This window comes from Vespa velutina, chromosome 10, assembly GCF_912470025.1.
Source record: "Vespa velutina chromosome 10, iVesVel2.1, whole genome shotgun sequence".
Lineage (NCBI taxonomy): Eukaryota > Metazoa > Arthropoda > Insecta > Hymenoptera > Vespidae > Vespa > Vespa velutina.
The window spans coordinates 3,411,434-3,424,479 of NC_062197.1; the positions used below are offsets into that span (position 1 = coordinate 3,411,434).

At 27.9% G+C, this 13,046-nt stretch overlaps 3 protein-coding genes across 16 annotated transcripts in view; all 3 read right to left on the reverse strand.

Moving 5' to 3' along the window:
• Positions 1-2,892, reverse strand: part of LOC124952184 (protein sneaky-like) — a 4,368-nt gene extending 1,476 nt beyond the window's left edge. Inside the window, exons 1-4 of the mRNA XM_047501667.1 lie at positions 1,752-2,892; positions 812-1,329; positions 438-625; positions 1-156 (exon numbers count right to left, since the gene is read on the reverse strand). The exon at positions 1-156 is cut by the window's left edge and continues 371 nt beyond it. Coding sequence (XP_047357623.1) covers positions 1-156; positions 438-625; positions 812-1,329; positions 1,752-2,042 — 1,153 coding nt within the window. The 5' untranslated portion in view covers positions 2,043-2,892. The remainder of the gene's footprint in view (positions 157-437; positions 626-811; positions 1,330-1,751) is intronic.
• Positions 2,893-3,007: 115 nt separating this feature from the next.
• On the reverse strand, positions 3,008-4,292 carry LOC124952189 (ejaculatory bulb-specific protein 3-like). Its single transcript, XM_047501690.1, has 3 exons — positions 4,152-4,292; positions 3,472-3,669; positions 3,008-3,294 (listed from the first exon to the last, which is right to left on the reverse strand). The coding sequence occupies exons 2-3, from the start codon at positions 3,662-3,664 to the stop codon at positions 3,098-3,100; spliced, it is 390 nt and encodes a 129-aa protein (XP_047357646.1). The 5' UTR covers positions 3,665-3,669; positions 4,152-4,292; the 3' UTR covers positions 3,008-3,097.
• A 52-nt stretch (positions 4,293-4,344) lies between these two features.
• LOC124952185 (transcriptional adapter 2B) lies at positions 4,345-11,703 on the reverse strand. Of its 14 annotated transcripts, none has more exons than XM_047501670.1 (12): positions 11,412-11,703; positions 11,208-11,305; positions 10,661-10,720; positions 10,387-10,528; positions 10,081-10,298; positions 9,776-10,005; positions 9,397-9,628; positions 8,873-8,910; positions 8,723-8,764; positions 8,201-8,588; positions 8,001-8,075; positions 4,345-4,453 (listed from the first exon to the last, which is right to left on the reverse strand). In XM_047501670.1, the coding sequence occupies exons 1-12, from the start codon at positions 11,416-11,418 to the stop codon at positions 4,385-4,387; spliced, it is 1,599 nt and encodes a 532-aa protein (XP_047357626.1). In that variant the 5' UTR covers positions 11,419-11,703; the 3' UTR covers positions 4,345-4,384. The 14 variants fall into 14 exon arrangements, with proteins under 14 accessions (XP_047357626.1, XP_047357625.1, XP_047357624.1 ...); XM_047501669.1 differs by having other exon boundaries at positions 8,723-8,767; XM_047501668.1 differs by having other exon boundaries at positions 8,201-8,590; positions 8,724-8,772.
• Between the last annotated feature and the right edge of the window lie 1,343 nt (positions 11,704-13,046).

Genomic DNA, 13,046 nt, shown 5'->3' on the forward strand with positions numbered 1-13,046 from the left:
TAAACGATTCGAAGTATCTCCTTCTGATGTCGAAATCATGCATTACGGCTTTCGCAGCACTCGCGGCATCATAAATGTCTAATACGGGAGGTGCGATCTTTAATTTGTATTGAAGTTTCGCATCCTTCAAACTTTCACTAAATTTATTTCTTGTATCTGGTAAGGAAAAGAAAAAAAAATGAAAAAAAAAAAGAAAAGAAAGAAAAAAAAAGGATAGTAAGTATAAAAAGAAAACCAGCATATTTTTCTCCTTGAATTTATCATTCAAAAACAAAAAAAAAAACAAAAAAAAAAAGAAAGAAAAAGGATATAAAAAGAGAGGGGGAAAGAAAGAAAATCCAGCCAACTTGTTGAATTTTTTACTTCTTGAAATATCGATTGAAAAAAAAAAAAAAAACAAAGGGAAAATAAAATAAAAAAAGAACAAAAAATCTTACTTTTTAATGCTACGTAACCATCGCCAACGCCGATATCGACTTGTCCATCAGGATCACATATATTAGCTCCACCCAAAGCTTGTACGAGATTGCAAACGAACGTCAACTTCATCGGCCAGCATAATAGCCAGGCCGCAAAAACGGTTACCTTGTGATAACACTTGTCGTAAGCATCGGCGAACATGTCTCTGGAGGGAGGGAAAAAAAAATAATAATAATAAAACAAAACGAAAAAGCAAAAAAATTACAATCGAACAGAAAAAAAAATGTATGGATTTTCTAATAAGACTCATCGTTGTTTTTAATGATTTCTCTCTCTCTCTCTCTATCTCTCTATCTCTCTCTCTTTCTCTCTATCTATCTATCTATCTTACCTGCATTTACCAGCACCACGGCTAAGTTGTTCCTCGCAACGTGCCTCAACTTTCATTTTATATTTCACCGAATAAAATTCAGCTTCCGATTTGGCATCTTTCATCTCCTTTCCTCGCTTATCCTCGATTTCATCGCTCCTTTTAGAATCCCCTTGAATTTCATCGAGATAATCGTTCTCCTCTTTCAATCTCATCATCTCTTCCTCCCCTTCGATCTCCTCAACTATTGGACTCATCAGATCTCTAACCGATGATAAAGCGTCCTTTAACTCCCCGGCGTTCGATCTCATTTCTAAAATCGCCCGATGAAAGGGCTCGAACATTAGATCGGCACGGATCTTAGTCAAATTATACGTCAATTTGGCGGTACAAGCAAAACTCCTTATAACTTCTTTCCCATTGTATGTCAAATTGAAAATAGGTCCAGCTATTATATATCCAAGTATCAGTGTTCTCAATAGTACACGTCCGGCACGACCGAAAAATGCAGGAAATGATAGAATACAGATGCATCTTATCTGTAACGTTAAATGCAACGTATAAAGATTATATTTGTTAATGTTTAAGAGAGTGACGTAAAACATTTTGTCATCTTTTTCCTTCTTTTTTTTTTATTCTATTTTCTCTCTCTCTCTCTCTGTTTTTTTTTCTTTTTTTTTCACGCAAGGAATGCGTTAAGATGACATGGGTGAGTGTATCTTCGAGATCATTTGCATAAATTAAAGATAATTTACGATGAATTGTATTAAGAATAATAAAAAGATTAACTTAATTAATATTCATTAATGATCAATAGACGAATTAATTATTATTTCCTTCGATCGTGAAATCGTATGATTGAATTTTCAATTAAATATCTTCTATTGTAATTTATTGTTATGTCTAGTTAATTATCTAATTATTTTCAATAAAAGTTAAATAAATTTTATTGATCGTTTACCTGAATAGACGTAGCACAACCGATAGATAATATAACGATAATTATACTACCAAGATATACAGTGGTATAACGATCGAATTTTAATTGGAAGATTATAGTTCGATAAAATATAATACCGAGAAATATTCCCATTAAAAATCCTATAAAGGAACGTGATTTTTTGTGAGTACCAACAGGATCATAACAAATGTGATAAAATGCCGGACAGATTTTCAAATAACGTTTCAATATATCTTCACGTGAACGTTCTATCGTACGTCCGATTCTGTTCATTCTTTCTACGGGCGTCATTATTTTAAGACGAATTAAATATTCAAAAAAGAAATATATATATATATATATATATATATATATTCACATATACATGTATAAATAAATTTGTGATTTTTAACTTATATTACGCAAATTAGGTCAATTCGATATATGTAACGTGAACGTAGTTTTATTTATTTCATTGATTTTTCGATTATCTTCAAGGAGTAATACGTTCGATTTTTTTTTTGTTTTTCTTTTTTAATCAATTACAGATTTACAATTAATTACAGATTTATAAGTAAATGTGCTGCGAAAAAATTCGACTTGATGGTTCGAGCCAATTTTTAATTTGAGAAAAGGATCTGAATAAAAATATATATAAAATGCACTCTATGCGCTGTTACAAAATCTCTTATTATTGATTGTACGTAGATATTTATCTAGAGGCGAGAGAACGTCAAACAACTTTTTTTATTCGATTTTCCTCGTACGATAATTTTCTATTGATGATGTTGAAATAGCCAACAACATTATTGCATTACGATGACATATTATAAAAAAGACGGAAACCTTCCTCACGGTATAGAAGATTTATAATTACATAATTATCTGTTCCACGATAACATAATGAGAGATATCATATGAGGCTTAAAAATAAGAACTAAAGATTCTTTTTGATCTTATATTATTATTACGTTGACAAATCTTATTTATTAACGAACATTACCTCCTTTCAAAAATTCATACAAAAGTTATACGTAAAAGTATTTATTATAATTTTAATTATAATTTTACATTATGAATAACAAGTAAATATTGAATTAGTATAAATAATTCGATATTCCAAATTTTATTTTATGAAGTATAATTATATATATATATATATATATGTATATGTATATATACATATATGCATATGTATTTATATATATATATATATATATATATATATATATATATACACGATTAAATATTTATTATTTTTTTTTTCTTTTTTTCAATGATATGCCTTAACACAAATTATTACTTTTCTTCTTATTCTCTTCCTATCATATTTCCATTTTCCATTTTCTCCATTTTCAAATTATTTCTTAGATCTTAATATCGGCTTCCTTCGCACGATCCTCAAACTTACTTCTGTATTTCTTTTCGGGATCATATTTGGCAAGAAGTTTCTCCCAGATATCCTTCTTATTATGAGACAAGAATTTCATAGCTTCCTCTGCAAATTCTTTTTGCTTCGGGGAACATTTGGAACAGTCAGTTTCTAATGCGTCTGGCAAACTTTCTGTAATATTATATATATATGTGTATATTTTCTATTAATATATTGTATTAAAATTTATATATATATATATATATATATATATATATATATATATTAATACAAAATTAGAGAAGAAGAATAAAAAGATTATAAATAGAAATAAAAAAAAAAAAGAACAAAATAAAAGGAAAAACTCACTCTTCAATTCAATAGCATCGGCAGTGCAACGACCTTGATCGAGTAAACACTTGACATAATTATTGAGTAGCCGATCATTGTGCAAAATTTCATGCACATTAATGTTGTCAAATTTCGTGGTGTACATTGACTCCTGTGCCAAACTGACCACGATTACCGCGAGAACGGTAACAAAAAGTAACGCTGTCTTCATATTTGCTAAAGAGAAATATTTGGAAAAAAAAACAATAAGAAACCAAAAATCGTTAAAGAAATTATAAAAATGTATTGAATATTGAAATCACACGTATCATTTGTAAATACAACTTATTTCTTTTATAAAAAAAAAAATTTATTTTATGATCGGTCGATGGATAAATCAGAATACGCACGACTAGAACAAAGTGAGCAAGCAAGTGAGAAACACTATTGACAGAAATATATATATATATATATAAAAAAAAAAAAAGAAAGGAAAGAAAGAGAAAGAAAAATAATAAAGCATCATGTACGTAGCTGTGTGTATACATAAAAAAAAAAAGAAAGAAAAAAAAAATACATACAAAAGAATAAAATGATGAAGAACAAAGAAAAAAATATAAAAAGAAATAATAATAATAGTAATAATAATAGGGAAGAAAAAAAAAAAAAACAAGTTTTTCTTAAAGAAAGAAAGCAAGAGAAATCAGAACGTAACTCACCTGCCAGTTCATAAGATGCGATTGGATTTAATAATATGAGAGATCGAAGTGACGGACGGCTTTTATATATCTACGCGTTCGTCGAAGGATCTCCTTCCCTACAGCAGAATTGCCGATACGCAACTGGTGGAAATAAATGGGCAAAGGTGGGATCGAAAACATTTCTGATCCTACAAAATCTATCACCAATTCACCTATGTTTTATTGTACAATTCAATCGAAGGTTCAACTCATTAAAGATTCTGATTACGTATACGTCCCTCTCCCTCTCTCTCTTTTTTTCTATCACTTTTTCTTCCTTTCTACACAAGACGGAAGAATTATTGTAAGAGGAAATAAGATATATATATATATATATAGACAGATAGAGAGATAGAGAGAGAGAGAGAGAGAAGGGAAGAAAAGAAAAAAATCTGATAACTAATTTTTCATTCCACGAACGCACAGATTGGAAATTATTCCACATAATGGAAATTGTTTCTTGTTGGAATATCTTTGCTAACTCGTCCTTCCGGTAAAACAGTATAAATAAGCAATTGTAAGACGTATTAAAAAAAAAAAAAAAAAAAAAAAAAAAAAAAAAGAAAAAAAAAGATAAATAGAAGAAGAAGAAGAAAGAAAGAAAGAAAGAAAAAAGAAAAAGGAGAAATAACATTTGGTTTGATAAAATGAAATTGAAATTGGATATTATATACGACAATATAAGAGATTTCTAAAAGAAAATATTGTACAATTTATTTCGTACATTTTAACAATCGTTGGATTTTTTTAATTAACGCAGAAATCCATAAGCATTTTTTATTTTCATTTTGTTTTCTTTTGTTTTTCAAGATGAAATCAATTATTCCTATACGACGTTGGTATTATTTTTTTTTTTTTTCTTTTTTTTCCTTTACACATTTATTACAGTACGTAATGTTTATTAATCTTATCAATGTCCTAAGATCATTCAAAAAAAACATGTTCCTTTTTTTTCATCATTTTTTGAAATCGTTATAACCGATACATTGAATAGAAATAAAATTAAGTGGAAAAAAAGAAAGAAAATATTATAATAATAATAATAATAATAATAATAATAATAATAATAATAATAATAATAATAATAATAATAATAATAATAATAATAGTAATGACATCAATAATAATAATTGTTGTTGCACTTGTTACTCGCTCATAAATTAACTAACATTATATTTTTCTCTTTCTTATGAAATGTAATATAAATATATTAATTATGATTTATTAAAAGGAAAAAAAAAAAAATATATATATATATATATATATATATAGAAATAAGAAAGTATTTTTCAATTATTATTATCTTTTATTATTATTATTATTATTATTATTATTATTATTATTAAAATTATTATTAAAAAGCATTATTAATTCTGACGAAAATTTTTATATGTATATATATCCATACATATATATATATATATATATATATATATATATGTATGTATATTATTCTTTTCTCTTTGCTAAATTTGATATCTGTTGAAGCTAATCGAGGATTAGATAAACAAACGAAGATAATCGTGTTATTTTGTGTCTTTCATAAAAAATATGAGGAGTTTCTTTTCTCCTTCTTTAGTGTATCTATATTATCGTAGTAATTCACATCTTTAGACTCATTAACAAATAACGTAAATCTCATGATTAATTAAAAGCTAAACGCATATTCCTAATCATGATATTTACATAATCATTTCTTATATCACTTCATATCTACATAATGACAAAATTTCGAAACACACACACACACACACAAATATATATATATATATATATGTATATATATATATATATGTATATATGCATTTAGATGTGTGTGTGTGTGTGTGTGTGTAAATACATATATACATATATGCATATATTTTTTTTTAAATTACACAGAAATACTTCATAACCATGGATATTATATTGAAAATAGTTATGCAAAGCAAAACGTGTCATATCTCCTTATATTTATACAGCGAGTTCACACTTTCAAATACAATCTCTGTAAAAGAATACGTTGCCAACTTGCTTCTATCATATTAAATTAATATGACGTATATATGTGTATTTGAATTGTTTCTTTCTTTTTCTTACTTCTTTTTTTTTTTTTTTTTTTTTTACTTTTTTGTCATTTTTTTTTTCTTTTTGTTCTTTTTTACGGAAATCATTCTCTGCATTTACACTTATCAATTAGGAAATGAAATATTTTTTGTTTTTTTTTTTTCCCCCTTTGAGAAAGAGTAGAAAAGAAAAAAAGATTTCATCCTGGAAAATTTGCATCAGATTTGATAGGATCAGAAAAATCAGTGATTACAACATTTGACCTTTGAAATTTTATACTTTGTGCATTAGTATTTACTATTAATAAAAAGGTACTATGTGTTTCTCGCCATATATAATATATATATATATATATATGTATATATATATATATATATATATATATACATACAGATGGTGCGTCGGCGATAGATAAATTATTTACTATTATACATCTCTCTCACAATTACTATATTTTATCGTATTTGTACCATTCTTCAGCAATAAGGAATCTCTCTTTTTGTTTTTATTTATCTTATTTTTTTTTTCTTGTTCCTCTTCATTATATTACAAACAGAAAGTCCGCATTTAACGGACTAAAGCTACGTAAATGACTCTGTTTTAAAGCTAAATCTATATATACATATTATATTGTTAACATGTAATCTCTCAATAGCAGCAATTAATATTAATGCAATAAGAAAGATGTTACCTTTTTTTTTTTTTTTGTTTCTTTTACGTTCCAATTTTTTCTTTTTTTTCTTTTTTTCTTTTCTTCTTTTTATTTTATTTTCTTTTTCTTTTTTTTTTTCTTTTTAATGTCACAGCTAGCTTTTCATATTTCATTACTCGCTTAAAACCTTAAGCAAGAATGAAATTCAATGTGTGATAGAATATATTTCATATCATCGAACATGATAGCATGATTACTTTCATAAATTACAATTACAATTACAATTACAATTACAATTACAAATTACTGGTGTCTTCGTAATGTTTCCATATGATTTTTAAAGATCTGACATACACATTTGTCTCTATAGTCTTTTTCCTTATTGTCAAGTATGGTAACAAATAATATTTAAATAAAATAAACAGGAATATATATATATATATATATATATATATATATATATATATATATATATGTACAGCGTTTAGTTTAAAAAGGAAAAAAAAAAAAGAAAGAAAGAAGAAAGAAAAAAGAAAAACACAAAATTTCATATGGAAGAATCGATAGAACAATATGTATAGTGACTAAGAAGGCAGTATTATAAAATATTCTCTTAAGACAATTTTTGAATTTAAAAGTGGTAGACTTGTTATGATAAATATACATACACATATATCAATATGTGTATACGCCTATATATGTACATATTATATACCCCAAACCCAATTCTACATTGGATAAAAATCTTGCTATTATCGTTACATTTATAATTAATGTAGTAGTGCAATATTGATATTCTTTGCTATAGATGACAGCCATGGGATATCATTTTCAATAAACTTTATAACATAAAATAGATGCAATGTTTCAAGAAAAAAGCAGATAGAATTTTTATACGCTCTCTCTCCCTCTCTCTCTCTCTCTTTCTCTCTTTCTCTCTCTCTCTTTCTTCTTTCTATTTGATTTTCATGCATTAATTAAGTCAAACTCATGTTATCATTACACATTTAAGACTTAGTTAATGAAATAAATCTTGACTTAGAATTGGAAAATGAAGATAACTTTTTTCTTGATAATTGATCAATTGGCTGCAATCCAGCCATTAGCTACCAAATAATGAAGTATCTTACTCTCTGGTTCCGACTGAGGTATAATCCCTGATTTTCTATTACCACTGAGATATTCCTGTAACGATATAGTTTTTTCTAGAATAAAATAAACGAAAAAAAAAAAAAAAGAAGAAGAGAAATAAAAAAGGAAAAAAAAAAGAAAAAAAAAAGGAAATACAAAAACTATACCTATACTATATTGAAAAGGTATATAAACTCACTTGTAACAACAACGTCTTTTGTGTTAAATACTGCATCGGCTTCAAGTCTAACTGAAGACATAATGATTTTTCTTGTTTCGTTAAAAGATGTGCAGATGCCTCCATTTCTATATCCCGTTCTCCTGTTTCTCCCAAATGTGAGAGTACTTTCGACGAAGATGATGCTACAAAGCAATTTTTTTCTACAGTAGAATTGGAACTTGTAGAATGTTGACTGGAAGTATTCGGATTGCTATCCTGCTCCACCCACTGATTGGCTGGAATCATCGTCCGATTGGGATTGATTTGATTGATTGTGGAGCTGCTGCTGGCTGTGTCTAGCTTTACAGTGGACTTTCGGTCGGTGGAAGAGTAATTTTTTTCTTCTTCTCTAGAATGAAGAAATGGACTGTAAACTAGAATAAGTTATCTTGACAAATTTATATTATATATACATATAATATATATATATATACATATACATATATATATATATATATATATATATATATATGAAAAAAAATTTTCAATGTATCATCTTACCTTTTTTTTGAGGTGTGGCGGTGTATTGGTGTGGACGGCCCACTGCTGCCCTAAGTGAAATGCAAACTGATACAATCTGTTCACAAATGCCTGGCAACACGCACCACAAACAATAGAATTAGTTAAGAGGAAGAAAAAGCTAGTACATACAGTATAATTAAAGCTCTGAACGTTGTTTTACATTCCCTCTGTATGGATTTGCATGAACAAAGAGTGTCAACAAGAAACTAAAGCTGAAATATTAATTGCTTATCCGAAGATTCGTGTAATATTAGTAGAGATAATATATACATTTAGAAAATTCCTTTTGTATTTTTTACATGTGAATAATCAGTTGAGGGCTACGTAGTTCTTTTTTTCTTTTTTTTTTTTTTTTTTTTTACGTAGACATACTGACAGATTTTTGTTAAGAATTACTCAATGTAATAGAATAATGAGAATCATTGACTATTAGGTTTAGTTCTCGAGAACACATAGTGCCATGTAATCAAAATCATGTAAGTGTTAATAGCATATGTTTGTTCGGTGGAAAAAAATTGGAAGAAAAAAGAAAAAAAAAAAAAATGGTGATGTTATAAAACTATTTGTGAAATTACTAACTATTCGACATATATTTGACGTATTATATAGAAGAAAAAAAAAAAATAAATAAATAAATGTAAACAAATACTTACAGATTTTTTCTCTGTCCAGTGATCGGCGGTATCATTTTGTCCCTGAGCCTGTGCCATCACTTGTTCAAAATGTGCACATTCCTCGTGTCTAGCTATCCCATGCTCCCGATAACGATAAAGTTCCGAAAGTCGTAACCGAAGTTCTCTTTCTCTTTCAAGATTCGTTAGGAACTGTTCATATTCCTGTGCAGTATAAAATTGTGCAAAAGTCCTCATTCTGTCCCTAAATTCTCTAAATAATAATAAAAAAAAAAAAAAAAAAAAAAAGAAAGAAAAAAGAAAAAGAAGAAGTATATTTAAGTATACATATATATATATATATTTTTTTTTATCACATATAACTATAGCAGAAGACATATTACTTAATATACATTCATACTTTTCTTCCTTCGTTTGTCTCTTCTTTACTCCTCTATCTTTTCTAGATGATGCAAAGAAAGCGGACACAAGTTGATAATCTCGTACGACACGTTTTCTTCTAGCTCTTTCTCTTAAATTATTAGTATACATATCAACTTGTGCTAGCTTAAGTGCTATGTCGAGATCATCATCTTCTGCTGGATTTAAAAATAATGATGAAACAAGAGACTCTGCTTCATGGTTATAATCCTAAAATATTTCAATTATTATTAATATATTACATAGGTAAAAAGTATAAAGAAAGTATTTCAATGTTAAACTTACTCTTTCAAAGTCATCTCGTTGAGGCATATAACCCAATTGAGCAGCTTCCTCCGGTGTTATATCGAGCGGAGGTAACCGGGATGTGAGATCAGGGGATAATGGTCCATTATCTGACTTAGTTTGATCCGTAAGATTTGGCGTATAGCTTTCTGTAGGTGGCCATGTATGTTTTCCAATATTACCATCCAAATACCTAGCAATATATTCTTCTTTCGCTTCTGTAATATCATGTTATTGAACATCTAACTACATACTATTACATTATATATAATATAAGAATAAATCTTTCAAATAATTTCAATGTACCTTCCGGTGTCCTAGTTTCGATATGTTTACTGATATCCTCCCAATTTCCAAAGCCAAATTGTTCAATGGCATCCAAAAGTCTAAGTTGTTCTCTGGCAGTCCAATTGCCTCGTCCATTAAATATACTAATGGTACCAGAATCCTACATGCATGAAATATAATTGATGTAAAATATAAAAAATAAAAGATACGTCTAAGAATTACAGGAAAAAGAAAAAAAGAAAAAAAGGAAAAGAAAAAAAAAAGATTATGACAATACACAACGTATACTTACCATAAATTGATAAGAGTGATCATTTTTGTGTTGACCAATTTCAGCTCCAGCGGAAAAGCACTGTTAATATATTAAAATTATTTAAATCATTAATATTTTCATTCTGATTCTAATCATAATAATATTAAAGATTTCGTAACCACGAATCAGTAAAAAAAAGTATAAAACGAGAAAAAAAGAAAACAGGAAAAAAAAAGAAATAAAGAAATAAGGAAACAAAACAAAACAAAACAAAAAAAAACTGTATTAACGTTTCTCACCGAACTCTGTAATAAAAGCTTGTCTGTCTTATTTATTATTGTACACAACTATATATAAGATATAAGAGCTAACTGATCAACAGCTGATCTCAATAACATTCGTGAGAATCGATGCAAGCTTCAACACGCAAAATCCGACAAGAGAAAGACAAGGAAAGAAAATAATAACGGAATGAAGAGAAAGAGAGAGAGGGGATAAGGGTGATAAGGAGGTGAGGAGGAGGAGGAGGAGGGTGAGGGACGACGACGAGCACGTGACAAGGAACAGGCGTTCCCGTTCGACTCACCTGCAAACAGAGGTCGAAATCTGGGCACTCGACGCATTTAACACGCAGACCCGTGATGTCTTCTTGACAATACGTACAGTTGTATTTCGCATACAAATCTATAAACGACATAACGCTAATAAACAATAATCTCGTACAGCGTTAACGTATAAGTAATCCGGAAGAGGAACTAGTGTCTCTTCTTGCCCAACCCAAAATACGTACCCGCCATTATTGTCCTGCAGGGCTCTTCCAGAACGATCCGGATGACGTCACCGCATTCCGAGGAGCCATAAATGTATAATAAATCATGGGTACAATTCGTACCCGTACGATCTCATATTTTCTGCGAAATATTTCGAAAACGCAGAAAAAAGTGTCATCCACTAACCCGATTAATCCCCCCCCGTTACTTTCCTATACGTAAACTAGCGAGGGTTCTGGATTGAAAAAAAATGTTGTTTACGACTATTCCGTTGAGAAGGAAATGCGCATGCGTCCTACTCTTTCCGCCATCTAGATTCCGCTAATGTTGCTGGTATTCGCAGTGCTACCAACGAAAATAAAACGAACGAATCTGTTAGAGAAGTATACGTAATCTTTAAAACATTTTCTCGTTTGTAAAGGCTGTCGTATGAATTAAAAAAAAAAAAAAAAAAAAAAAAAAAGAAAAGAAAAAAGAAAGAGAAAAAAAAGAAAAAAAGAGAAAAAAAAAGAAAAAAAAAATAAACAAAAGAAAAAGAAAAAATAATAAAAAAAAAAATTGATCAGCGTTTTTATTTATATTACAAAATTATTATACTCTCTGTTCGATATCGTAAATGTATGAAAAAGTTTTTCGAATTCAGTTAGTATAGTAACCTCATCGACAGTTGGCGCCCCTGTCGACATTTCTTGAAAAATCATGATCAACGTAATTTGTGTGTCCTCTGTATAAAAGAATTTTATAAAATCTTATTAAATTAAAGTAAATGACACGCATGTATAATACGCTATCGTTTAATTTATTACTTATGTGTAATTATATATTTTCCAATGAAACTTTCCATTTCCGTTAATATCGTATTTTCATAAAAAATGTTTCTGAACGAACAAGTTTATCATGCGATTCAAATATATGGTTCTTTTATATATATATATATATATATATATATATATATATATATATATATATATATGTATTTTCTTTGCCTTTATCAAATTTGTTCAAATATAGAACATAGATGATTTTTTTGATTTTTTTTTTCAAGTTGCATGCAAATAGGAAATAATGATGGGCGCCATATTGTTAATTATTAAACATTGCTCGTCAATTATAACGTAGAGAAAATCGATATCACCTATATATCGGTGAGTTAATATAAATCATCGAAACGATGGGTAATAGTCTAATCATTTTTGTCATTTCTTTTGAATAATATTTATCGTTTAATATTAACATTTATTGAATTTGACCTATACGTACATAAGAATTGAAAATTAATTTTGAAACTTTATTTATGTTCTCTTTAATATTTAAATTCATATTAATATCACACATAAAGATGAAATTAAAAATCGAACACTTGATAACATCGGATATTATTTGTATTCGAATTAAAACGATCATTATTGCAACTCAGCCGATAAAAATAAATGTGCAAAATTAAAACTCTACCGAGTCGTGGTATAAATTTTTTTCATTGGTTCGAAAAATTGTGTTCATTATTATTATTATTATTATTATTATTATTATTATTATTATTATTATTATTATTATTATTACCATTATTATTAATAAGTAATATTATTATTCTTAAGGCTAGCAGAAATAGAAAAAAAAAAAAAAAGAAAAAAAGAAAAAGAGAAAAACAAAAGAGA

Excerpts from the sequence above, each read along its gene's own strand:
- LOC124952189 (XM_047501690.1), bottom strand. The coding sequence starts at position 3,664 with ATGAAGACAGCGTTACTTTTTGTTACCGTTCTCGCGGTAATCGTGGTC. Across the intron at positions 3,295-3,471 it reads CGATGCTATTGAATTGAAGA|AAAGTTTGCCAGACGCATTA; the intron begins GTGAGTTTTTCC and ends ATAATATTACAG.
- LOC124952185 (XM_047501668.1), bottom strand. Across the intron at positions 10,721-11,207 it reads ATTTCGACCTCTGTTTGCAG|TGCTTTTCCGCTGGAGCTGA; the intron begins GTGAGTCGAACG and ends ATATATTAACAG. Across the intron at positions 8,773-8,872 it reads TTCAGAGCTTTAATTATACT|GGCAGCAGTGGGCCGTCCAC; the intron begins GTATGTACTAGC and ends CATTTCACTTAG.